The sequence below is a fragment of the Hypanus sabinus genome, chromosome 29 (genome assembly GCF_030144855.1).
Source record: "Hypanus sabinus isolate sHypSab1 chromosome 29, sHypSab1.hap1, whole genome shotgun sequence".
NCBI lineage: Eukaryota > Metazoa > Chordata > Chondrichthyes > Myliobatiformes > Dasyatidae > Hypanus > Hypanus sabinus.
The window spans coordinates 10,472,061-10,499,339 of NC_082734.1; the positions used below are offsets into that span (position 1 = coordinate 10,472,061).

Below are 27,279 nucleotides of genomic sequence, written 5' to 3' on the forward strand. Positions count from 1 at the left end.
CATTCTATGTGATCAAATTGATGCCGTGCTGTGTAATTGCAGGTGAGAAGCTTGGATAGTGTGACGATCCAAGTGTAAAAACTGGACTGTCCTCACAATGACGCTCCTTGTCTGTTGCTTGTTTCTCTACTCACAGCCACTTCACCGAAGATCTCCTCCGAATTGGAGCAGACACGGCCTCAGACCAGCGGAGAGGAGGAGCTGCAGCTACAGTTGGCACTTGCTATGAGTCGGGAAGAGGCTGAACAGGTACCAAAAGACAATAACACACAGGGGCAGAATATGGCCATTCAACCCATTGATTCTGCTCCACCATTCCATCATAGCTGATTTATTATCCCTCTCGACCCCATTCTCCTACCTTCTCCCCATAACCTTTGATTTCCTGACTAATCAAGAAGCTATCATCCTCTACTTTAAATATGCCCATTGACTTGGCCTCCACGGCAGTCTGTGGCAAAGAATTCCACAGATTCACCGCCCTCTGACTAAAGAAATTCCTCGTTATCTCTTAAAGAGTATTCTGCGGCTGTGCCCTCTGGTCCAAGACTCCCCCACTATAGCAAACATCCTTTCCATGGCCATACTACCTTTCAAAATCTGAGAGGTTTCAACGAGTACCCCCACCCCCAGCCAGACTAGATCCACGCTTGATCCTTGCACCACCCCCAACTCATTGATATTGTAAGGTAGCAAGTGAGCTGAAGTAACCAAACTTTCCTAAAGGTCAGCCCTAGTCTGATGTTGTACAGTATTTCTATTATACTTCACATGAACTTGACAGTCTAAAAACAAACAGCACCCGCGGTGGCCAAGGGACAATCCGCATTTCAGATTGACTTTGCAACAGGTATTTATAGCAAAGCTATACAATGAGAAAATAGAATTGCTTCTTTTAATGCCTTTCAGCCGCTTGCAAGCAGTCAAATCTGTGATTTTTTTGATTTATTATTTATTGAGAAACGGCATGGAACAAGCCCTTCTGGCCCTTCGAGCCATGCTGCCCAGTGACCTCTGATTTAACCCTAGCCTAATCACAGGACAATTTACAATGACCAATTAATTTACCAACTGGTATGTCTTTGGCTTGTGGGAGGAAACCTATGTGATCACGGGGAAAATCAAACTCCTTACAGGCAGCAACGGGAATTGAACCCACGTAACTGATACTGCACAGCGTTGCACTGACTGCTATGCTACCGGACCACACTCATACGGTAGCACTGGACATCTGTACACTTATTCGTAAGAGCCAATCTGATGCTAGTCCAAGGGAATACAGAATATGAAGATTACTTAACCCTTAGAGAACCAATTTAGCTTTTCCTCAAATATTGCTTTGTCAAATGATATATTTCTAACAAATAATGGTTAGAAATGTGGATGGTAATCCATATTATTACTATCTGTGGACGGTAATACAGTCGACTTCTTGCGTTGAGACTCGGGTCCTGATGAAGGGTCTCGGCCTGAAATGTCAGCTGTTTATTCCCTCTATAGATGTTGCCTAACCTGCTAAGCTCCTCCAGTATTTTGTGTGTGTTGCTCTGGATTTCCAGCATCTGCAGAATCTCTTAGGTTTATCTTTTCTAACCATGCCAGTCCAATTAAATATTCCTTATACCCTTTGTTCAATTTGGGACAATTGAAGAGTCAGTGAGAACCAGCAAAAGTAAAAATGCACAGTTCATCACATGAAAGATCTGAAGTGACTAATGCCCTTTCCAAATGTTCCTCAATTCAGACTCAGATGCAGGCCGGTAAAATAAAATAAATTATGAAGTAGTTCAAAGTTGAAAGTAAATTTCTTATCAAAGTACATATGTCACCATATACAACCCTGAGATTCATTTTCTTGCAGGCATACTCAATAAATCCAATAACCATAATGGAATCAATAAAAGACCACACCCTATAGGGCAGACGACCAGTGTGCAAAAGACAACAAACTGTGCAAATACAAAAGAAAAAATAAAAACATAGAATGCATTACAGGCCCTTCGGCCCATAATGTTGTCCTGACCCTCAAACCCTGCCTCCCATATAACCCCCCACCTTAAATTCCTCCATATACCTGTCTAGTAGTAAACTTCACTAGTGTATCTGCCTCCACCACTGACTCAGGCAGTGCATTCCACACACCAACCACTCTCTGAGTATAAAACCTTCCTCTAATATTCTCCTTGAACTTCCCACCCCTTACCTTAAAGCCATGTCCTCTTGTACTGAGCAGTGGTGCCCTGGGGAAGAGGCACTGGCTACCCACTCTATCTATTCCTCTTAACATCTTGTACATAATAATAATAATAAATAAGCAATAAATATTGAGAACATGAGATGATGGGTCCTTGAAAGTGAATCCATAGGTCTTGGGAACAATTCAATGATGGGGCAAGTGAAGTTGAGTGAAATTATCCCCCTATGGTTCAAGGGCCTGATGGCTGAGGGGTAATAAGTGTTCCTGAACCTGGTGGTGCAAGTCCTGAGGCTCCTGATGGCAGCAATGAGAAGAGAGCATGGCCTGGGTGGTGGGGAGTCATTTATTGAGCAGTAACGTTGATTATTACGTATGCGTGGAGCAAGAATGACAATGGAGTTGTATGATTTTTATTGAGTCATGTTAGTAACAGTACACGCTGGACAACTTACAGTGTGAGAGCAATGAACAGAGCCCGCCAAGTCAATAATCGTGCACTTGCTAAAGCCCGTGCCAAAGGAAAGGCCCAATCGATCCACTGTGCGATCAATTGGCTGCATGCGCACCTGCCACATTCTCACAATCAGTCTGATATACAGTAATGATACATGTTGGAGTATTTTCGACCACTCGAGAATTTAAAAGATTAAAAGCAATGCTGAATTTCCCTTTGAGACCTTTTAGATGCCTAATGCATGCACTTCATGCACTTCACCGCAGTGAGCAGCTGAGGTATTTCCTGAATTGCACAAGTCACAGAGAAATTGTACAAGCTACAAAGAAGCCTGCACTGTTTTATTACAGTATTTAATATTCAGCGACATTCTAAATATTTTCTTCCTTGCCCATCTAGATTTTCAAATGTGCCACAACAGCTGGCAGCCAATCAAGAAACACAGTGACGACCTTGACTGCACAGGTAGGATCACTTAGGAGTGATAGGACAGAATGGTTAATTTCAAAGTTGAAGTCCGCCTGCTTTTAATGTGCATGATTTTGATAATTCTGAGCTGCAACCTAAACCCATCCCCCATACTCTGATAAGCAGAGTTTCTACCCCAAACACCATTAACCACAGCTCAGAAGTCTCTGGATTTTAATTGTACTATTTTATGTCTCTGATGCTTGAACATAAACATAGCTACACCAAAAGAACAACATAATTAAAAGTATGGTACAGATAGATAGAATGGACACCCAGAGGTTTCTTCCAAGGGCAGAAATGGGTAATATGAGGGGGGGGGGCGTAATTTTAAGGCGATTGAAGAAAAGTATAAGGTAAGTTCTTTATACATTCCGAAACGTGTGTGTGGAACATCCCACCGGGGTGGTGGTAGAGTCAGAAATATTTAGGGGAATTAAAGAAACTTAGATAGGCAAATGGATGACAGAAAAGCGAGGGCTATGTGGGAGGGAAGGGTTAGATTGATTTTAGAGTAGGTTATAGGTCGGCACAACATCCTGTGCCAAAGGACCTGTACTGTGCTGTAGTGTTCCACATTGTAAAACCTTGCATCATTCATAAAAATGGACAGCCTTCTTTTTTGTCATTATCTTGGTAAGGTTTTAGTCTGGAATCAAAAGCTTGACTTCTACTCTTGTATTGCGTATATGCTGCATGTTAAAATATGCGCACCCTGGGTAAGTTTTTAACTGTAACTTTCCATTGTGTGAACAATAGGGCTGAGGAAAGCTGACTCTGGAAGTACTTCAGTTTTTCAGTGGCATCATGCACTGTCAACCAGGGAAAGCAAAGTAAATTCTCCCTGTTTAACAATTCAATCAGGTCAGACCTTAAAGATGACATGGAGTTGTAGAGTTATACAGCACACAGATGGACTCTATGGCCCAACTCGCCCATGCCAACCAGTTGTATATCTGGTTTAGTCCCCTTTATCTGAGTTTGACCCATATCCCTTTATGCCATGTACATGTCGAAATGTGTCTTCCGTATGTTAATTTTGCCTGCTTCTACAGCTGCTTCTGGCAGCTCATTCCACGCACTCTGTATAAAAAGCATTTCCCCACGCTTTCCTTTAGATCAGGAGTTCCCAACCTTTTTTTATGCCATGGACCAATACCATTAAGCAAGGGATTAATGGATCCCAGGTTGGGAACCCCTGCTTTAGATCTTTCCATTTTTGCCTTAATTCCATGTCCTCTACTTTAGACTCCACCAGTCTCCCCACCTGGGGAAAAAAGGCTATAACCATCTACCTTGTATGTACTTCTCATGATTTTATACTGTATTTAGTTCTATAATGTCAATCCTCAGCCTCCTCTGCTCCAGGGAAATAAAAAAAGTATCCAGTCTCTCTTTCTACATCAAGTCCACAAATCTTATTAACGTCCTTGTGAATCTTCGCTGCATTTTAAAAATCTTGATAACACCCTACCTACAGCTTGGCGATCAGAGCCGTGCAAAATACTCCAAGTGCGGTTTCAACAAATACTTGTACATTGGTGAGACCCGACATAGATTGGGGTCCTCGTCGTCGGGCACCTTCACTCCATCCACCACAAAGATGGGAGTTCCCAGTGGCCAACCATTTTAATTCCACTTCTCAGTCGGACGTGTCGGTTCACAGCCTCCTCTACAGTTACGATGAAGCCACTCTCAGCTTGGAGGAGCGACACCCAATACTCCATCTGGCTAGCCTCCAACCTGATGACATGAACACTGATTTCTGGTCATTTCTCATTCCCACCCCCTTCTCTCTTTTTCCATTCCCCATTCTGGCTCCCCTCTTACTTCCTCCTTACACCTTACCTACTCATCACTTCTTTCTGTTGTCCTTCCTCCTTCCTTTTCTCCCATGGTCCACTGTCCTCTATCATCCTCCTCCTTCTTCAGTCCATTACCTCTTTCACATATCACCTCCCAGCTTCTCACTTTGTACCCCCATCCACCTATCTGGTTTCACTTATCATCTGCCACCTTTTACTCCTTCACCTCCCTCCACCTTCTACCTTCTTCCCTTCCAATCCCGATGAAACGTCAACTGTTTATTCCTCTCTCACAGATTATGCCTGACGTACTGAGTTCCTCCAGCATTTTGTGCACATTCCTCCCAAACTTTCAGCATCTGTAGAATCCTTTGTGTTTATGACCTGTAGAGTTTCAACATGACATCCCTGCTCCTGTACTGAATGCCTTGACAGATGAAGGCAAGCATATCAGACACCTTCATCACTCTTATCTGCTTGTGTTGCCATTTTCAAGAATTACGTATCCGTGAATTCCCTCTCTAGATCCCTGCCATTTACTATGCAACTCCAGCCTTGCTTCAATTTGATAAAATGGAAAACCTCAAACTTATCCAATCTACCATTCTGACTCCCACTTCCAAGTTCATCTAGATCACGTTGTCTGTAAGGAGCTTGTACGTTCTCCCTGTGACCTTGTGGGTTTCCTCCAGCTGTTCCAGTTTGCTCCCATAGTCCAAAGACAAAGGTTATCCATAATGTATCCATAGTCCAAAGGTTAGTACGTTAATTGATCATTATAAATTGTCCTGCGATTAGGCTAGGATTAAATCGGGGATTCTTCGGCAGCACGGCTTGAAAGGCCGGAATGCCTATTCCATGCTGAATCTCAATCAGTCATAAATAAATAGACTTACTATCTTTGTTAATAACATTCTCATCCAGCGCTGATCTTGTGCCACACCACTGGTCACAGCCTCCAGTCTGAAAAGCAATCCTCCACTGTCATCTCTGGCTTCTTCCGTCGAGCCAGTTTTGTATCCAATTGTCTAACTCCCCTGGATCCCATGAGCTAACCTTTCAGATTAGCCTGCCACGCAGGACCTTGTCAGACTAGAAGAATTTTGGTTGTGAATAGTTCTCGGAAATAAAACCCTTTTATAACCCAGAGACTGTCTGTATTTGACTTCCCAAAATGCATCACTTTACACTTGTCAGAATTAAATTCCATCTGTCATTTGTCCGTCTAAATTTTCAACTGATAGATATCTTACTGTAGTCTTAGGCTACCTTCCTATCTACCCAGTACCATCAATTTTTGTGTCATATGCAGGCTTACTAATCGTGCCTCCTAGGGTCACATCTGTCTTTAAGTTGTATCTCAAATAGTACTAATTCCTGTGGTACACCACCAGTCACAGACTTCCAATCAGATAAACTTCCTACCACCACTACCCTCTGCTTCCTATCACTCAGGCAATTTTAGTTCAATTGTGAACTTTGGTAATTCTGATTTTGAAAACTATGGGGGCGATTCCAAGTGGCTAATCAGTATTTGTCCCTCAATCAAATCTTACTGGCTGTCAGCAAATGGTTTGTGGGAGCTCATTGTTTATAAACTGAATGCTGTGTATCCTGTGTTACCACATTCCGTATGATATTTCATTATCTTTAAAACACTGTAAATGTTCAGAGATTGTGAAGGCAGATCTGTTTTTGTTTTTACTTATTTATTTGTTATGCAGAATCTAGACATATTGACAAGACCAGAATTTATTGTTTATCCCTGTTATCCTTGAGAATCAGGTGACACAGTGGAGACACGTCCCTACCAAAGGCACTCCTTCACTCCGCTCACTTGCAGGTGACCCTTGGGCAAGGTGTACACCCACTTAGGCTCCCGACCAGGGTCACGTGAAGCCGTGGGAGTGGGTGGTGGATGTTCGTATGAGCAGGAAGTGCATATCACAAGTCCTGGTTATGCGACCACTGCCGCCAGGCAGACAATCTCTGAAAAGTATTGAAACTGGCTGGGGTCACCCATCTTGTAAAGACACTGCCCAGAAGACAATGACAAACCACTCCTGTAGAAAAAATTGCCGAGAACAATTGTGGTCATGGATCATGATCGCCCTTGTCATACAACACAGCACATAATAATGATGATGGTCTTTGAGAAGCTGGTGGTAAATTGCCTTCCTAAAACCCTGGAGTTACTTTGAATAGGTTGCTCTAATGGGTAGACAGTTCTAGGTTTTAGGGTATGTGACACAGACCAGTGATCTGTTTCAAGTCAAGGTAGTATGTGACTTGGAGAAGAACTTGCAGATGATGTTATTCCCATGCATCAGCTACCTTTGTCCTTGCTGATGGAGAATGTGAAGATGGTAAGGGCTTTGGCAAGTTAACGGCAAAGCATTTAATTATTGTATGTGCCATAGTCACATAGAACAGTAGAGCCCAGACCCTTCAGCCCACAACGTCTGTGCTGAACTCGATGCCAAATGAAACTAAATCTCTTCTGCCTACAAATGGTCAATGCCCCTATATTATTTGCACAATTATATGTCTATCTAAAAGCCTCTTAAACACCACTATCATATCTATTTCCACTACTACTCTTGCCAGCCCGTTCCATGCACCGACCATTCCACATGTTTAAAGAAAACAACTTGCCCTGCACATATCCATTTCCCCCCTCACCTTAAATGCATGTACTTTAATATTTGACATTTCTACCCTGTGAGAAGGATTCTGACTATCTCTCATAATTTTATATACTTCAATCAGATCTTCCCTCAGCTTCTGATGCTCCAGAGAAAACGACCCAAGTTAGTGCAATCTCATACCTGCTAATCCAGACAGCATCCTTCCAAAACCTTCCACATCCTTCATGTGTCTGCTTGTTTGTTTATCTCTCTCTCTCTCTCTCTCTCACTCTCACTCTCACTCTCACTCTCACTCTCTCTCACTCTCTCTCTCTCTCTCTCTCTTTCTCTCTCTCTCTCTCTCTCTCTCTCTCTCTCTCTCTCTCTCTCTCTCTCTCTCTCTCCCTCCCTCCCCCTTTTTTTTCTCTCTGCCCATCACTCTGCCTGTTCTCCATCTCCCTCTGGTGCTCCCCTCCCTCTTTCTTTCTCCTCGGCCTCCCGTCCCATGATTCTTTCCCTTCTTCAGCTCTGTATCCCTTTTGCCAATCACCTTTCCAGCTCTCAGCTTCATCCCACCCCCTCCGGTCTTCTCCTATCATTTCGCATTTTCCCCTCCTACTATCAAATCTCTTGATATCTTTTCTTTCAGTTAGTCCTGACGAAGGGTCTCGGCCCGAGACGTCGATAGCACTTCTCCCTATAGATGCTGCCTGGCCTGCTGTTTCACCAGCATTTTGTGTGTGTTGCACATCCTCCATGTAATGGGGCTACCTGAATTGCACATAACTCCAAGTAAGGTTTAACCAGTGTTTTGATTACGACAAGATTGAATGTTTAGGGTTGTGGGTGGGGTACAATTTGAGCAAGTTGGATTGTCCTGGATGGTGTAGCGGTTACTTTAAAACAAACCAAAACCGCTGAGAGACTGAGCCAGGAGACTGACACCGTATGGCGCGCTTCCAAAATAACAAAGTTCCAAAATCGAGAAAGGTACGTTTGATCCTTTATCATGAAACCAGCAAACACGAACAATCTTGTGGTAATATAAAACTAACTGAACTAAATTAGCAATATAGCATTCCAATTAGCGAATTAACAAAGTTTGTGGTCGTACTAATGTATCTCAGTGAAGTTAGCGATCTAGTTAGCATTCCAATAATGTCCCAATTAATGTAACTAAGCAGTCGAACTAAATTAGCGATTAACAAAAAATAATAGTCTTCTGTTGCTTACCCTCCCATGTCAACTCGACTAAACTAAACATGAATACGTAACCACATTCATTTGCTTCTACCATGCCTCAACCCATGTGACAGATGACCATAATAAATGCACCACAAAATACAATACAGACAGAAAATAGATGCATGGCACCTGCAGATGGTATCGACTTTCTTAAGCATTGTTGGCAAGTGGGAACTCTCTATCAAGGGTAGACAATTAGACTTTCTTGATGGTGCTAGTGATTACCTGGTGTTTTTGTGGCATGAGTATTGCTTGCCATTTATCAATTCATACCTGAATTCTGGGTCTTAAGGTATGTAGGCATGGCCTGTTTCATTTATTGAGGATTGTAATAGCATCAGATTATAATAGATCAATGTACAAGTATCAGAAAATGATTCTTGAGATGGAAGAGAAGTGATTGTCAAAGCAGCTGAAAATGGTTGGGCCAGCACGTACGGAACACCTATACTGATATTCTGGGGCTCAGGGTTTATTATTGACAAGTGTACCTAGATACAGTGAAGAGCTTGTGCATACTGTCTGTACAGATCAAATCATTATGCAGTGCATGGAGCTAGAATAAGGTAAAACAATAACAATGCAAAATAAAGTATAAAAGTTATAGAAAAAAATGCAGGTAACTGATAAAGTGTAATTTCATAACAAGGTAGAGTTTGAGGTCAAGAATCCATCTTATCATCCAGGAAGTCCATTTAAGAGTCGGTTAACAGTGGGATAAAATGCTTTCAGGCTTAAGTATCTTCTGCCTGATGGGAGGAGGTAGAAGAAAGAGCATGTGTGTGGGTGATGTCATTGATACTGTTGGCCACTTTGCTGAGACAGCGAGAAGTACAGACTGAGTCCCTAGAGGGGAGGCTGCTTCCCGTCACATACTGATGACTTCATAACTACCTTCTGTTGTGCAAGGATTGACTTCACTCACTGGAGAGTTCCACAAGGCAGTTTCTCTCATCTCTCTTCTGGGGAGTCGGTGTTTATACCAAGGCTGTGATGAGATCTAGTGTGGAATGGTCCGGGTAAAATGCCACACCAGTGGGTAGGTGCTGTCAGTAATACAGTGGTTTACATCGTCTTACTAATGATTGGCAGTAGACAGATAGGGGCCTGTTTGAATCACTTTGAATCCTTGCAGACTGAGAGGCAAAACCCAATCATTTTGGCCGGGTGCGATTCTGTGAAAGTATTGTTATTCTATAAAACGTTTTGGGATACTCCTTAAAATGAAGCAGCTGTGTTCTCTTTACCCATGGAAAAAAGGAAAAAGAAGTGTTGCTCATATGAATTTCCTACCCTGACACCAATAATGTAAAAATGTAGTTATTGGGCATTGTACTGAATAGTCTCCAGATGAGAAGATGCTAGTATTTGTACTCTGCAACGTCTTTGCAATTTGGGCTACATTCCAATGCATACTTCTTTCTGCTCAGTGTTTAATACTGAGTGGGTAACAACACTCAGTGTTTCATACTGAGTTCTTCGGTACGGCGTGATAGCATTGCAGTTAATGCACCACTTTACAGCGCCCGTGATTGCCAGTTGGGGTCCAACTTTCTCTTCTGCCTGTAAGGAATTTGTACGTTCTTCCCTTGGTCGCATGGGTTTCTGCTGTGTGCTGTGTCCCACATTCCAGAGACATATAATTAGGGTTAGTGAGTTGTGGGCATGCTATGTTAGCACCTGAAGTGTGATTTATGAAAGCCAATGTGCCAAAAGCTTTCTTTACACCCTACCTGCCTGTGATGCCACTTTCTTTTCAACCCCATCTACCTGGCTTCCCCTCTCAAAGAATAATGGATCTGTATTCCCAGACCCCTCTGTTCTACCACACTTCTCAGTGCCCTACTGCTCACCATGTAAGTCCTACCCTGGTTTGTCCTCACAGAGTGCAAGACTAGTTCCGTGTACAAATCCAGGCTCTAAGATTAATAGCGTTACCCATATGCTCTTAAAATAAACACATTTCAGATCATCATTCCTGCAATGTTCATTATCCTGACCCTGTCTATTAGAGTTACTTGACTTAATTTCTACCTTCTCCTCAGCCACCTGCTGACCTACTTGCTATTTCACACACCCCTCTGCCACACTAATTTAAACCATCTGAAATATCACTAGCAAACGTCCCACCAGTTTAGGTGTAGCCTGTCCTTGTTCAGATCACTGCGGCAATCCCTAGAAGAGACCCTCATAAACAGCTCTTCAGCCTCGACTGCATTCGACTGCTGCCTGTCTACTTCTGAACTCACTAGAATACAGAGTGATCCTGAGATTATAGCCTTAGAGATGCTGCTTCCCAAAATGCTCCCCCACAGAAACTTTGACAGAGAGTTCAGTTTTATTTGTCACATGCACCTTGAAACCAAAGCACACTAAGAAATGCATCATTTATGTTAACGACAATCCAAGTATGTGCTGAGGAGCACCCTGCAAGTGTCACTATGCCAACGTAGCAAGCCCACAAATTACTAACTGTATATCTTTGGAATGTATTTTCACCTAATTCTCCACTTTCTCAATTTAGACAATAGACAATAGATGCAGGAGTAGGCCATTCGGCCCTTCTAACCAGCACCGCCATTCGCTGTGATCATGGCTGACCATACACAATCTGTACCCCGTTCCTGCCCTCCCCCCATATCCCTTGACCCCGCTATCTATAAGAGCTCTATCTAACTCTTTCTTGAATGCATCCAGAGACTTGGCCTCCACTGCCTTCTGGGGCTGAGCATTCCACATATCCACCACTCTCTGGGTAAAAAAGTTTTTTCCGCATCTCTGTTCTAAATGGCCTACCCCTTATTCTTAAACTGTGGCCTCTAGTTCTGGACTCGCCCATCAGCGGGAACATGCTTCCTGCCTCCATCGTGTCCAATCCCTTAATAATCTTATATGTTTCAATCAGATCCCCTCTCATGCTTCTAAATTCCAGTGTATACAAGCCCAGTTGCTCCAATCTTTTGTTGCTCTTTAAAAGCTTCCCAGTCCTCTAGTTTCCCGCTCATCTTTGCTATGTTATACTTCTTCCCTTTTATTTTTATACTTCCCTTTACTTCCCTTGTCAGCCACGGCCGCCCCTTACTCCTCTTAGGATCTCTTTTCTTTTCCTACCTAAACAAGGCTCTTGAAGAATGTAAAGAAAGCAGACCAGAATTAACCAAGAAATTAGGACGTTAAAGGGGCCATGAAATGTCCTTGGCAAGTAGAAGAAAGGAGAATCTTTCTGTGAGGAGCAAGGGGATGACTAGGGAAACAGTAGGTCCTCTCAAGGACAAAAGATGGAATTTATGCCTGGAACCAGAAGAGGTGGGTGAGGTCCTTCATGAATACTTCACATTGGTACTCACCAAAGAGAAGGAGATAGATGATGCTGAGATTAGGGATATATTGGTATTGTAGGTTTGTGAATGTTACTTGAATCTTGAAAAACATTAAGATGGGTAAGTGGATAAAAAACTTTTGGACGCTATAGCGGTTAACATAGCACTTTTACAGGCCTAACGACCCAGTCCAGTTCAGTTCCGCCACTGTCTATAAGGAGTCTCAGTATTACCATGTGTGTTTCCTCTGGGTGCTCCAGTTTCCTCCCACTCCAAAAACGTACAGGTTGGTAGGTTAATTGATCACATTGGTGTAACTGGGTTAATTGAGTTGGGCTGGAAGGGCCTGTTACCAGGCTGTAATTAATTAATTTTTCAGTCAGTCACCAGGGAGTGATGAGGTTTATCCTAGGACACTGAGGAGATTGCTGGAGGCTCGTCAGAGATCTTTAGTCATTGGTGAGGTGCCAGTAGATTGGAGAATAGTCAATGTTGTTCCCTTCTTTAAGAAGGACATTGGGGATAAACCAGAAAATTATAGGTTGATTGGTAAAGAAATTATTGGAGGAGATTCTTGAGGATTTAATTGTATTTGTTTTGTTTTAGGAGAAGGACTATCTCTCAAAATTTAATGAGTTCTTTGAGGAAGTGATGAAGATGATTGATGAGGCAGGCAATAGGTGTCTCCATGGGAGGTTAAATGCAAGAGGAAGGACTCTTCGGAGCTTTGATGTACAGAGGCATCTTGGGATTCAAGTCCATTCAAGTTGAAAATGGTAGTGGATAAGGTGCTAAAGAAGGCATAAGACATGCTGCTTATGACATTGAGTCTGAAAGTTGGGAAGTCATGTTGCAACTGTATAAAACTTTGGCTGGGCCACATTTGGAGCATTGTGTGCACTTCTGGTTGCCACATTACAGGAAGCATATGGATGCTTTGGAGAAGGTGTAAAAGAGGTTTGCCAGGTTTACAGTGTACTACCTGTAAGAAGTTGAACAAACTTGGATGTTTTCTTTGGAAAGTCTGAGGCTAAGGAATGACCTAATAAAATATAAAAAATAAGAGATACATTGACAAAATGCATCGTCAGGGGGTTGCTGAGATGTCCTAGGATGTGCTGGGACACATCATTGATGTAACCTGGGGTTGTCAACGTCAAATACCCTCACCTAGGCGACCCAGCCAGGGTTGATCATTGGAAGCATTGGAAAGGGTACAGAGGAGATTTACCAGGAAGCTGCCTGGTTTAGAGAGTATGGATTATGATCAGAGGTTAAGGGAGCTAGGGCTTTACTCTTTGGGAGAGGAGGAGGATGAGAGGGGACATGATAGAAGTATACAAGATATTAAGAGGAATAGATTAGGATAGGATCTTCCCCAGGGCACCACTGCTTTAAGGTAAGGGGTGGGAAGTTCAAGGGGGATATTAGAGGAAGGTTTTTTACTCAGAGAGTGGTTGGTGGGTGGAATGCACTGCCTGAGTCAGTGGTGAAGGCAGATACACTAGTAAAATTTAAGAGAATACTAGACAGGTATATGGAGGAATTTAAGGTGGGGGTGGGGTATATGGGAGGCAGGGTTTAAGGGTTGGCTCAACATTGTGGGCCGAAGGGCCTGTAATGTGCTGTACTTTTCTGTGTTCTATGATCAGCCAGGCTTGTGGCCCAGCAGCATTGGTCTACAGGTCAAATCTCTTGATCCACAGCTATCTGGAGGTTCGCTCAGCACCCTTATAATGGTCCTGATGGCTCTTCTCTGTGTTACCCTGTAATGCCAAGGAGAGAGTATGTTCTGCAGAGCAAGCAGCCAGCAAAACCCATGCCAAATACAGGGAGTAGGTTTAAAGTGAGGGGCAAGGTTTAAAGGAGATTTGCTAGACAACTTTTCTACACTGAGAGTGGTAAATGCCTGGATCATATTGCCAGGGGAGGTGCTGGGAACAGGTTTGATAGGCATTCAGACAGATGCACAAACTGGTAGGGAATAAGGACAGTGTGCAAGCAAACAGGATTCATTTTGATTGGCTTCTGCTCCACATGGACATGGTGGGCCTAAGAGCCAGACATTTTCTATAGTCCAGTTAAGAAATTGGTTGAACTGTGGTAAACAGAGAACAGGGTTAACGGCCAGAAACTCCGACAGACAGGATGTGACTAAGGGGTAACTGGTGACAGTCTCAGCTATTCATTGATAACTTATATGAGGAACAGGTTTTGACATTTCAGCTTTGTGTGAAGGGTTCTCGTCGTTAATTATCAGCTTATACTGTCAGTTAATTGTCAGCTTATACTGTCAGTGAGTTGTTGGTTACCACACCCTCTTGGGCTTGGACTCAGTACATTAGAATCAGTATCATTTTTCATTGATTCTATTGTATTTCTCTGTTCTACTGTGTATATACCTGCAAGAAAATTATGCACTTTGGTAATAAGTTTACTTTGAACTTCGAATCAGAATTGGATTTATTATCACTGATAAATGTCACAGACTAGTAACTTGGGTGACAGATAACTTGATTAGGTTAGAGTTAAATTGGGGTTACTGGACAGTGTGGTTCGAAGGACTGGAATGGCCATATCTCTAAATAAAATAAATATAACACTTCAAGTTCTGCTGATAGTACACCAATTGAATGTACATCACCAGATGAAGTGGATGCTGACTGCAGTTTCTTCCCTCTTTCCTTACTACCTCCACCACCACCTCAACCACCAAATGATTTGGTGGGCACTCCCAGGAAATGTATTTTAACGAACACTTTGGTCTGTAAGTTTAGCACGTAGAACTTAGCAGGTTATTTCTGCTGACTGTTTCAGCCATTTAACCACTTGTCACTGCAGTAATTTTTTAGGGTGCTCCCAATGTGGCCTTCTCTACATTGGTGAGACCCATCATACATTGGGGGACAGCTTTGTTGGGCACCTCCATGACATCTGCCACAAGTGGGACTTCCCGGTGGTAAAATATTTTAATTCCAATTCTCATTCCTGTTCCAATGTGTTGATCCATGGCCTCCTCTTGTGCCAAGATGAGGCCACCCTCAGAGTGGAGGGATAGCACCTTATATTCCATCTGGGTACCCTCCAACCTGATGGTATGAATACTGATTTCTCCTTCCTTTGAACAAAATTCCCCCAGCTCCACCTTCCTGTATTCCCCACTCTTAACATTTTACTACTTCTCACCTGCCTATTACTTCCCCCGGGTCCCCTCTCCTACCCTATGGTCCACTCTCCTCTTCTGTCATTTTCTTTCTTCTCCAGCCCTTGACCTTTCCCATCCTCCTGGCTTCATCTAGCACCTTTCAGCTAGCCTCCTTTCCCATCCCCCCTTTTTATTCTAGCATCCTCCCCCTTCTTTCTCAGTCCTCGGCCCAAAACATCGACTGTTTATTCACTTTCATAGATGTTGCCTGACTTGCTGAGTTCCTCCAGTATTTTGTGTGTGTTGCTCCACAATAGTGTCACTCAACATGAATTGACTGTGCGAGTTGGATCATGAGTAAGCTCTGATCGAAAGTCAGGTCATGCCAAGTAATGCCAGGGTGGCTCAATATTCTGCGTAGGTGAGGATGATTTGCTCTCTATTCCTGCGTATGTTTTATGTTATTGACAATAGCAATTTACGTGGAGCAACAGAAGTCATATGTTTTTCTGCTTTTTGCCAATTTCTGAGTGTAGAAATGATTAAAAGTTGACAGTGTTTGCATTGATTGTGGTTAGGCTAATTTTGGATCAGTTTCAATTTTGCATCCTAGTTATCAGTTCAAAAGATGAAATACGGCATGGGATATTCCCAGGATTCATCGACTAGATTTAGGTTTAGCACTGGGAGCAGGACATATCTTTGCTACAGGGTGTTTCATTTTGTGACACTATCTAGACTTGATACTCCTGCCTGCATTTGAAAAGTACCAAACTGCTTTGAGGATGGAACTTACTGAGCCGTTTTTCTCCCAGTCACCACCGTAAACTTCTTGAAACTCTCCATCGAGGTTCATTGCCTTCCAAATTACCTCTTTATTTTGGGATCATTTTGTTTCATATAATTGCTGAATTGTGACTTTAGTTTTACTTTGGGTTATGAGCTGGGTGTGCAAAAACTGCATTATATTTTCAAAGTTTATTTTTATTTAGAGGTACAGTGCAGAATGAACCCTTCTAGCCCAACGAGCCACACAGCCCAGCAACCCACTGATTTAACCCTATATAATCACTGGATTTAACAATGACCTATTAACCTGCTAACCAGAGCAACACATACCAAATGCTGGAGGAACTCAGCAGGTCAGACTGAGGAAATGAATAAACAGTCGACGTTTCGGATTGAGACCCTTCTTTGGGGTTTGTACCTCTTTGGACTGCGGGTGGTAACCGGAGCACCTGGAGGAAGTCCATGCAGTCACGGGGAGAAAGCATAACAGACAACGCCGGAATTGAGCTCCAGACTCTGCTTCAAGCTGTAATAGTGTTGTGTTAGCCACATCCTGGTACAAAATTGGTTTTGTACTTGTGAGCAAAGTATCCTGTGGAAGTAATTCAGAAGATGTATAGCTCAGCTGGCTGGGTTGAGTTGATCTCCGATCTTGACAATTTGCTTGCAAACGTCCCGTCACCATGCGAGGAGACATCGTTCATGCGTGGTTGGTCGTGGTGTGTCCTCCAAATGCTTGCCTTTAAATACTTGGCAATCAGCTGATTGGAGGTCATTTCGGAAACTCATTTCTGATGTAGGGAGGAAATCTTGTTGCTGATTGGCTGAGTGGCGAACTTCATGCATTGTGGTCAGAAGTTTTTTCTGCATTATCTCATAAATACATAGAGACTTGAGTGTGTTTTTTTTTATGGAATTGTTTGTGGAATTTCTTCCCACAGCACAATTGAGTTTCCGAAATATTGTCCAGTCAGCTGATTGAAAATACGAAGGCGAAGCATTTGGAAGACACACCACAATCAACAGTGCACTGACGACATCTCCTCATAAGGTGATGAAACTAGAGAACAACTCAGTCATTCCTCTTATTAACATGCATCAACTGAGCAGGCTGCTGCTCACCCTGGATAGAATGTAATTCCCAGAACTCAAGGCAGTGGCTGTTTGGTCTGCCTTTTGTGTACTAGTAAATGTAGATAGGTCAGACACTGTCTGACCCTCTTCTTTATAATTCAGCTGGGTGAATTGTGGATTGTTGCTTCACCCCTGGAGCTGGTGTTTTCTGCTTTGAGTGACTGAGTGGTCGCACACCAGGGAGAGACCTGGCTCCATTGGTCAATATGAGTTGGTAGCCCAGCCAGAGCCTTGATTAATCAGATTCCCATTTCTGGATTGGTTTGCACAGGACGAGCGGCGTCGCCGTGGCGGTGACCTCCGTCTACAGCTGGCGTTGGAAGAGAGCCGGCAGAAGCTACAGATGCCGGGCGGGGGCCCTCACAAAAACGAGGTGTGGCTGTCAACCATCCTTAGCTTTGACTGTGTCTGTAAACATTCATTACATCCACCCAATCTCGCCCCCTTACCTGACAGCGCATTGGAGTAATTTTTGCATTAATCACATTGTTACTATATCACGACTATGAACGATGATATGGAATCTTTAACACTGCCTGAACGAGTAGCTAGCACATCTTTGGTAGCGGCACATTCCTCAGTACAGTGCTGGGATGTCAGAATGTGTCATAATGTGGAGTTAATCTTGAATTCAGCTCTCTATCTACTGATCCTTTACAGTTGCTATTACTTTTTATGGATCTGGATGACATTGAAGGAAACTTAGAGCTGAAACTAAAGCTTTGTCTTCATAGGGTGCTATTAGTGTTTCGGCGAAATGTGATGAAAGTAGGTGAAATTTTTGTTGCATAGAATTTGCAGCTGATATTCAGCCTAAAGACTCTATTCTCCATTTATCCTTCATTATGTTATTAAAATCAAATATTTGGATGCTGAGGGATGAGATCATTATACTTCAGAGCAGAATTAGGCCATTCAACCCATGATGTAATGGAATAAAGCATTCCATCTTGCCTTCTCCCGGTAAGCTTAGTCAACCTTGCTAATCAAGAACCTATCAACCTCTAATGATTTGGGCTTCCACAGCTGCTTCTGGCACTGACTTCCACAGAGTTACCATCCTCCGGCTATAGAAATGCTTCCTCATCTCTGTTCTAAATGGATGTCCTTGTATTATGATGTTGTGCTCTCTGGTCCTAGACTCTTCCAGTACTGGAAACATTATCTCCACATCCACTGTATCTACACCTTCAAGATTCAGTGGGATTCAATGAGATCCTACCCCCCCCCCCCCATTTTTACTGAACTCCAGTGAGTAAGACCCAGAGCCTTCAAATGTTTCTAAGAGTAAACTGTAGACACAAATTGCCTGTTGCGCTGTGGGCATTTAGGGCATCAGTGAAGGTCCTCCATCTCTGGTGGTGGTCAGGGCTTCCTTCATCGTGTCAGTAGTCTCCCCTTGGCTTTCACTACTGTCAGCCATGCAAGTCTGGGCGGAGACTCAAAGATTCCACCGCACACAGATGTAGGAGGATTCTTCATTGCTGTTTCTGTGACAGTTTTGTTTGACCAGTCAGGGTTGTTAGGCCCTAAGCTGAACCCCCGTACCTGGAGGGCCGGTGGACCACTCTCAGTCTGGCCTCTACCCTTTGATCTGTCTGGTATGGGTGACCCTACCAAGTGTCAAAGAATAGACGACTCTCCAGCCAACGTAGCTTTCCAGATCATTGAGCCATGCAGGGCTCCAACCTACGACTAGATTGTGGTCCTCTTGGAGAATGTTCTAGAATATCCTAGGTATCATGTTCTGTACCTAGCTATGAAGAATATGTGGCATGTTGTTACTGAATGAAAGATGCAACTGTTTTCTCATTTGTTTACATAGGCAACCTTTACTGAACATGGGAAAATAGGGGTTATAGTAGTAACACACACAAAATGCTGGTGGAACACAGCAGGCCAGGCAGCATCTATAGGGAGAAGCGCTGTCGACGTTTCGGGCCAAGACCCTTCGTCAGGACTAACCGAAAGGAAAGACAGTAAGAGATTTGAAAGTAGTGGGGGGAGGGGGAAATGCGAAATGATAGGAGAAGACCAGAGGGAGTGGGATGAAGCTAAAAGCTGGAAAGGTGATTGGTGAAAGTGATACAGAGCTGGAGAAGGGAAAGGATCATGAGATGGGAGGCCTCAGGAGAAAGAAAGGGGGTGGGGGGGGAAGCACCAGAGGGACATGGAGAACAGGCAAACAACTAAATATGTCAGAGATGGGGTAAGAAGGGGAGGAGGGGCATTAACAGAAGTTAAAGAAGTCAATGTTCATGCCATCAGGTTGGAGGCTACCCAGCCGATATATAAGGTGTTGTTCCTCCAACCTGAGTTTGGATTCATTTTGACAATAGAGAAGGCCATGGATAGACATATCAGAATGGGAATGGGACGTGGAATTAAAATGTGTGGCTACTGGGAGATCCTCCTTTTTCTGGTGGACCGAGCATCGGTGTTCAGCGAAACGGTCTCCCAGTCTGCGTCGGGTCTCACCAATATATAAAAGGCCGCACTGGGAGCACCGGATGCAGTATACCACACCAGCCGACTCACAGGTGAAGTGTTGCCTCACCTGGAAGGACTGTCTGGGGCCCTGAATGGTGGTGAGGGAGGAAGTGTAAGGGCAGGTGTAGCACTTGTTCCGTTTACAAGGATAAGTGCCAGGAGGGAGATCAGTGGGAAGGGATGGGGGGGACGAGTGGACAAGGGAGTCGCAAAAAGCAGAAAGAGGGGGGAAGGGAAAAATGTGTTTGGTAGTGGGATCCCGTTGGAGGTGGCAGAAGTTATGGAGAATTATACGTTGGACCTGGAGGCTGGTAGGGTGGTAGGTAAGGACAAGGGGAACCCTATCCCAAGTGGGGTGGCAGGTGGATGGGGTGAGGGCAGATGTGCGGGAAATGGGAGAGATACGTTTGAGAGCAGAGTTGATGGTGGATGAAGGGAAGCCCCTTTGTTTAAAAAAAGAAGACATCTCCTTCGTCCTGGAATGAAAAGCCTCATCCTGAGAGCAGATGCGGCGGAGATGGAGGAATTGTGAGAAGGATATAGTAGTATTTTTTTTTAACTATTAGACTTTCTTAACTAGTTTTTTTTATCTACAGTATGAATAACTGATATGTCTATTGCTATAAATACAAATATCGTGGAAGGAAATTGCATAAGTGATATTGAGATACAAATCAGACAAGATCTTTTAGAGTAGCAGAGTAGAGTGATTAGACACCTTATTCCAGATATCTAAATGTGAATTAGTGCCACACCTTATTCCAGTTATCTAAATGTGAATTAGTGTCAGAGCTGAAGAGAGGCAACTGGAAATCCCTTTTCTGAATTTAACATCAGTTTGGACCTCTGTAAGAGTAAGACGAAATGTCAAACTGGTTGGTTTCTCATTAGTAGTGGGAGTAGTTTATGCGAAGTGAGTACATCAAAATATTGCATCTTTACACTTCCTGTCTTGAGCTTGATGTTGCTCCTGATATATCACTCAGCTTCTGTGGTAAACGCTTGACAAGGGATGCAGACACACCACGTTGTGAGCTTGGCAGAACATGCTCACTGCATTTCCCCGACAGAGATGGAAAAACATCAGTGCCTGCCCCCCCACAGGACATTTCCAATTCAAAACGTTCTGACTGTAATTGCTTAGAGGTGTTTTGTTAATAGATACTTAGAAATGTCTCCACCCATCTATGCAAAGAATGATAAGGGAAAAAACTTAAAGTTCATAATCACCAGATAAGCCAAATATTCACTTTTTTCAAATATTTATTTTTGCAGACGGCTCTGCTTGATCTGACGGACTCCACTCCATCTCCCCTGGCACAGAAATCTGACCCTTGGGGAACCCCTTTCCCATCAGCAGCCACAGCCAAACCTGACCCATGGGCTGCTATATCTCGTCCAGTATCTACTGACCCTTGGAAGCAAATGGGTAACATCTGTTGGAGTTATTTTCACTCATAGCAGTTTGGTTGTTCCGCGCGTTTATGGCTGCCTAATCAATAACCAGATACCCCGAAGAGTCAGTTTACAATTATAAAAGCCAAGGTACAAGTCCATGGTCTATCGAGACTAACGGAGGCCTACATGAAGGTCAGGTCTAACCTGAAACTGCGGGCTCAAGAAGGGGTGATAGTTGAAGTGTTGGACTGGGATTCTGTGGTTCTAGATAAGAGATAATCGATCATTGGCCAAAGAACTTCTACTAGAAAATATCTCAACCTGTAGAGATTTACATGCATCGGTCTTGATTGGAGTTATTGGTATTAATTTGCCGATCTTCCTTGCTGCACACACTCCAACTTGGCTACTCGGCAGAGACTAGGGAGTTGTCCCCCAGCATGTCACGTTGCCTTGAATGGAGGGAGAATATTGGTATTGCATAAAAGAATACTAACTCATTTAGAAAACCTGGTACAGGACCACATGGAGAGAATTGATTCCAAATTAAAACATTATTGTGTGGTGGAAATTAGAGAAGAAATCAGAAATGCTGACATATCCAGCAAGTCAGGCAGCATTAGTGGTGAGGGAACTAGGATTAACATTTCAGGTCATCAGAGCTGATTGGCCAGAATCATTAGCCCTGTTTTTCTTTCTCCACAGTTTGGCTTACTCAATATTTCTAAGATTTTCTGCTTTTAGTAACAAATACACTCAGTGGCCACTTTATTAGGTACCTCTTAATAAAGTGGCCACTAGGTGAATGTTTGCAGTCTTCTGCTGCTATAGCCTATCCACTTGAAGATTCAATGTGTTGTGCATTCAGAGATACTCTTCTGTACATCACTGTTAATTATTTGAGTTCCTGTCACCTTCCTGCCAGCTTGACCCAGTCTGGCCATTCTCCTCTGACCTCTCTTATTAACAAGGTATTCTCACCAACAAAACTGCTGCTCACTGGATGATATTTGTTTTTCGCACTATTCTCTGTAAACTCTAGAGATTGTTGTGTGTGAAAATCCCAGATCAGCAGTTTCTGAGATGCTCAAACCACCCCATCTGGCACCAACAATCATTCCACTGTCAAAGTGACTTCGATCACATTTCTTCCCCATTCTGATGTTTGGTCTGAAGAACAACTGAACCTCTTGACCATATCTACATGCTTTGAGCTGCTGTCACATGATTGGCTGATTAGATATTTGCTTTGACGAGCAGATGTACTTCATAAAGTGGCCACTAAGTGCACAGTTCTCAGTGTTCTTGGGAGTAAAACTGACCAAAACGGTAATCAACTAGAATATTCTAAAGATGAAGGTGACTTTTATTTGTCGCCTGTACAATCAAAACATTGAAATATATAGTGAAGTGCATCAGTAACCGACACAGTCCAAGGATGTGTAGGGTGAGGCACCCACAGGTGTCCCAGTGCTTCCAGCGCCAATGTGGCATTACCACAGCTTACTAACCCTAACCTGTATGTCTTTGGAAAGTGGGAGGAAATCCGAGCACCCAGAGGAAACCCACACAGTCACAGGGAGAATATACAAACCCCTTACAGACAGAGGCAGAATTGAACATGAGACAAAGTCAAAGTAAAATTTATTATCAGAGTACATACATGCCACCACATACAACCCTGAGATTCTTTTTCTGCAGGTTTACATAGCAAATCTAGAGAATAGTAACTGTAAACAGGATCAATGGACAAAAAATTACAAATACAGATATAAATAAATAGCAATAACTAATGAGCTTGAAATAACAAGGTAAAAAAGTCCTTAAATGAGAGTAGTTATCCCCTTTTGTTGTAGAGCCTGATGATTGAGGGGCAGTAACTGTTCTTGAACCTGGTTGTGCGTGTCCTGAGGCATTTGTACCTTCTACCTAATGGTAGTAGTGAGGAAAGAGCATGGCCTGGTTGGTGAGGATCTCTGATGATGGATGCTGCTTTTTAACAGCAACATTTCACGTGGATGTGCCCAGTGGTTGGGAGGGTTTTACCAGTACTGCGCTTGTCCAAATCTACTTGTAGGATTTTCCACTCAAAGGCACTGGTGTTCTCATACCAGGCCGCAATGCAGCCAGTCAGCACACTTTCCACCACACATCTATGGAAGTTTGCCAAGGTTTTTGATGACATTCCAAATCTCTACAGACTCCTGAGGAAGTAGAGGTGCTGCCATGCATTCTTAGCAATGATGTTTATATGGTGGGTCCAGGACAGGTCTTCTGGGAAAGTGACACCCAGAAATTTAAAGTTACTGGCCCTCTCCATCTCTGATCCAATTATTACTGGCTCATGGACGTCTGGTTACCTTTTCCTGAAGTCTTCAATCAATTCCTTGGTCTTGCTGAGATTGAGTGAGAGGTTGTTGTTAATGTATCACTCAGCCAAATTTTCAATCTCCCTCCTGAATGCTGATTCACCACCACCTTTGATACGGCCCACAACAGTGGTGTCATCAGCAAACATGTATATGGTGTGGAGCTGCACAGCCACACTGTGCTGAGCTGTAATTAATAAAGAGCATCCTGATGTATGCATCTTTGCTGTCCAGATGTTCCGGGGTTGTGTGAAGAGCCAACAAGATAGCACCTGATGTAGACCTGTTTCTTCTGTAGGTGAATTGGAGTGCTGTTGTAAAGCATTGCACTGTCCTACTCCTACTCCTCCTGTTTATTTAACCCCCTTTCTATTGATGACTTTGGTTTGATAGTGGTGTAGCATTATGACAGATTGTATCCTATTGACTAGATCAATCCTAATTGAACACTCATTGTCACCACTGTTGAAAGTCCTGTGGGAATCTTTTGGAGGGAGTGTCCTCAGTAAAATACCTGTTAATATCTAATACATTTATGCAATATCAGGATATGTTATTTTATTCCTATTGTTGTTCCTTTGTATTGTGTACTTTGTGGAAGGAGTCCAGTGTGAGTTAGGCTCCATCTTGACTAACCTTAAACCTCCCTGATCACAGCAAAGCATTTATGTGGGAATATTTTAAATCTGTTCTGAACTGGAGAGCCCCTGAAATTACTACCTTCAGTCTGATGCTCCATAGTTATGACAGAGGTTCAAGCTGTCTTCTGCTTGGGTAGTTGAGATCTTTAGCTGCACAGTCAGCCACATTTTTAACATTTTTATTTAGAGATACAGCACAGTTTGGGTGGCAGGATGGAGATACGTGTCTATCAAAGGTGGTGTAAGGCGCTCCTTGCCTCCGCTAACCTGCAGGTCACCCTTGAGCAAAGTGTAGCACCTGCTTAGCCCCCTGATCGGGGTCACGTAAAACCATGTGGTGGATGGTTGTATGAGCAACTGGTGCATATCACAAGTCCTGGTGATGTGACTACTGATGTCAGGCAGACAATCTCCGAAAAGTATTGATAGTCACTGGGGTCACCCGTCTTGTAAAGACACTGCCCAGAAGTAGGCAATAGCAAACCACTTCTGTAGAAAAATTTGCCAAGAAAATTTATGGAAATTTATGGTTATGGAAAGACATAGCACATAATGAATAATACATCAACAAGCTTGCACCACCCCATTACATGTATGTGAGCAATTAACCACTAACCTGTACATCTTTGGAGTGTGCGAGGAAACCAGAGTATCTAAAGGAAACCCACGTGGTCACGGGAAGAATGTACAAACTTTACAGACAGCAGCAGGAATTGAACCCAGGTTGCTGGCACTGTAACAGTAGTGTAGCATGCCCTCACTGATGCCTATGAACAAGTGGGAGGAACATAGCAGGTCAGGCAACACCTGTGGAGGGAAATGGACCGTGGACATTTCCAGCCTCAGGTACTACCTGACCCACTGAGTTCCTCCAGCATCTTGTTATTCTAGGATCTAGCAAATGCATTCTCTTATGTCTGCTTGATGCTAGTGATGTTACCTGGGACACCCTAAGTTGTGACCTGAGATACTGTGGCTGCGTTGTATTCGACAGACCATGAAGCCATCATCAATACAGAATCCATGGTTTAATGGAAAGTCCCCACTTGAAGTTCCTTTGTAACTCAGTTCAATGTCTTATCCACCATTTATTCGCTTTACTACTACAGTAGAACATTCTAAGTCACCTACTTTATACTTCATATAAAACCATTGGACATTGGAGCAGAATTAGAATCGAGTCTACTCCACCATTCCATCATGGCTGATTTATTACCCCCCTCAACCCCATCCTCCAGGCCTCACCCCCGTAACTCTTGATGCCCTTAATCAAGAATCTATCAACCTCCTCTTTAGATTTACCCAATGACTTGGCCTCCACAGCCGTCAGTGCAACAGGTTCCACACATTCACCACCCTCATAGTGCATGAAGTGGTGGAGGTGGGTGACACTTATACAGTGCTACTGTTTGCATTCCTGGTTTATAGAACTGATCCTTTATTTATCTCATTGGTGTTTCTGTTTCATTGTTAAGCACAGTTTTCTGCTGGAAAGCAGTCACAGCATTTCAGAATCAGAATCAGAACCAGGTTTTATATCATCAGCATAGGTTGTGGAATTTGTTAACTTAGCGGCAGCAGTACAATACTGATAATATAGAACAAAAAATAAATAAATCAATTACAGTAAGTATATATGTATATTAAATAATTAAAATTAAAATAGTGCAAAAACAGAAGTAATGTAAAAAAAAATGAAGTAATGTTCATGGGTTCAATGTCCAATTAGCAATTGGCAGAGGGAAAAAAGCTGTTCCTGAATCGCTGAGTGTGTGTCTTCAGGCTTGTATGGTAACAATGAGAAGAGAGCATGTCCTGAGTGATGGGAGCCCTTAATAATGGACACCGTTTTCCTGAGGCATTGCTCCTTGAAGATGTCTTGGATACTACGATGGTGCAGACTAATTTTACAACTTTCTGTAGCTTCTTTTGATCCTGCGCAGTAACTGCCCCCCCCCCCCACACACATATGAGACGGTGATGCAGCCAGTCGGAATGCTCTCCATGGTACAACTGTAGAAGTTTTCAAGTGGTTTAAGTGACAAACCAAATTTCCTCAAACTCCTAACAAAGGTAGTCGCTGTCTTGCCTTCTTTATAGCTGAATCGATATGTTGGGACCAGGTTAGATCTCAGTTCTCAGTTCTTGGTATATAAATAGTAAGGAGATCCATTAAAACTGTAGTTGCCTTTGTTGTCTCTAGACAGTATTTCACCTAAGATTTGACACTTGCAACAGGTTTTATTTACAGAAATGTCCTGACATTGGCATCTAACAATCAAAAGGAAATTATTAAATGTTTTAGTATATTCTGTAATGATTATTAGCCCACTGCTTCAGTAGAGCTGAAATTCATTCATTATGTTCAACTGAAAATCTCAATCCATCTCGCAGCAGGTTCCAGGCTGGCTGCCACTGCGTCTGATCCGTGGGGTGCTTCCAGCCTCCCCCCTTCAGGAGATCAGCCATCAAGAAGCACAGATCCCTGGGGCTCGGTCGCTCCAGCCTCTGATCGAGACCCCTGGGCGCCAACCTCTCCCCCAGGTGAGGAGTGATAAAAGTCTAACTACCTATTAGTTCAGCCACATCAAAAACTGGAAATCCAAGCAACACACACACAAATCATTTCAATCTTACTTCAGTATTTTTTGAAATGCTAATCACTATGTCATAGAGTCGAAAAACACAAGTACAGGCCCTTCAGCCCACCAATCTGTTCTAACCACGTAATCATACACTAATCCCATTTTATTTGCCTCGCATTCCCATCAGCTTCTCCCACGATTCTATGACCCATTTGTACTCAAGAGCAATCTAAATAGCTACTAAACCTACCAGCCAGACTTTCTTGGGGATAAGTGTGGACACCCAGGGGAAACTCGCTTGGTCAGCAGGCAATACATACAAACTCAGCACCTAGCACCCTTGCATCCTGACAGAGGATTGAATTCAAGAGCTGCAGCTGTGGAGCAGCAAGTCTACCATTTTGCTGCATTTAAAAGTGTTTTTTTTAATTACATTGGGCTTATAAAAGAGAAACCCATTTCTGTAGCACATTTCAAGACGTCCCAAAGGCTTTAAGGTTATTGATGTACTTGAGATGCAGCACAGACTAGCCCCTTCCAGACCCTCGAGCCCAGCAACCCCCAAGTTAATCTTAGCCCCTAATCACAGGAAAATTTATGGTGACCTACCAT

At 43.2% G+C, this 27,279-nt stretch overlaps 1 protein-coding gene across 2 annotated transcripts in view; it reads left to right on the forward strand.

The window, feature by feature from the left end:
- LOC132382967 (epsin-2-like) overlaps positions 1 to 27,279 on the forward strand; it is a 66,079-nt gene that overhangs the window by 19,924 nt on the left and 18,876 nt on the right. For both annotated transcript variants that reach the window (XM_059953585.1, XM_059953584.1), the window contains exons 4-8: positions 137 to 249; positions 3,051 to 3,116; positions 17,456 to 17,557; positions 20,950 to 21,103; positions 26,477 to 26,626. In XM_059953585.1, the coding sequence (XP_059809568.1) occupies positions 137 to 249; positions 3,051 to 3,116; positions 17,456 to 17,557; positions 20,950 to 21,103; positions 26,477 to 26,626 (585 nt within the window). The remainder of the gene's footprint in view (positions 1 to 136; positions 250 to 3,050; positions 3,117 to 17,455; positions 17,558 to 20,949; positions 21,104 to 26,476; positions 26,627 to 27,279) is intronic.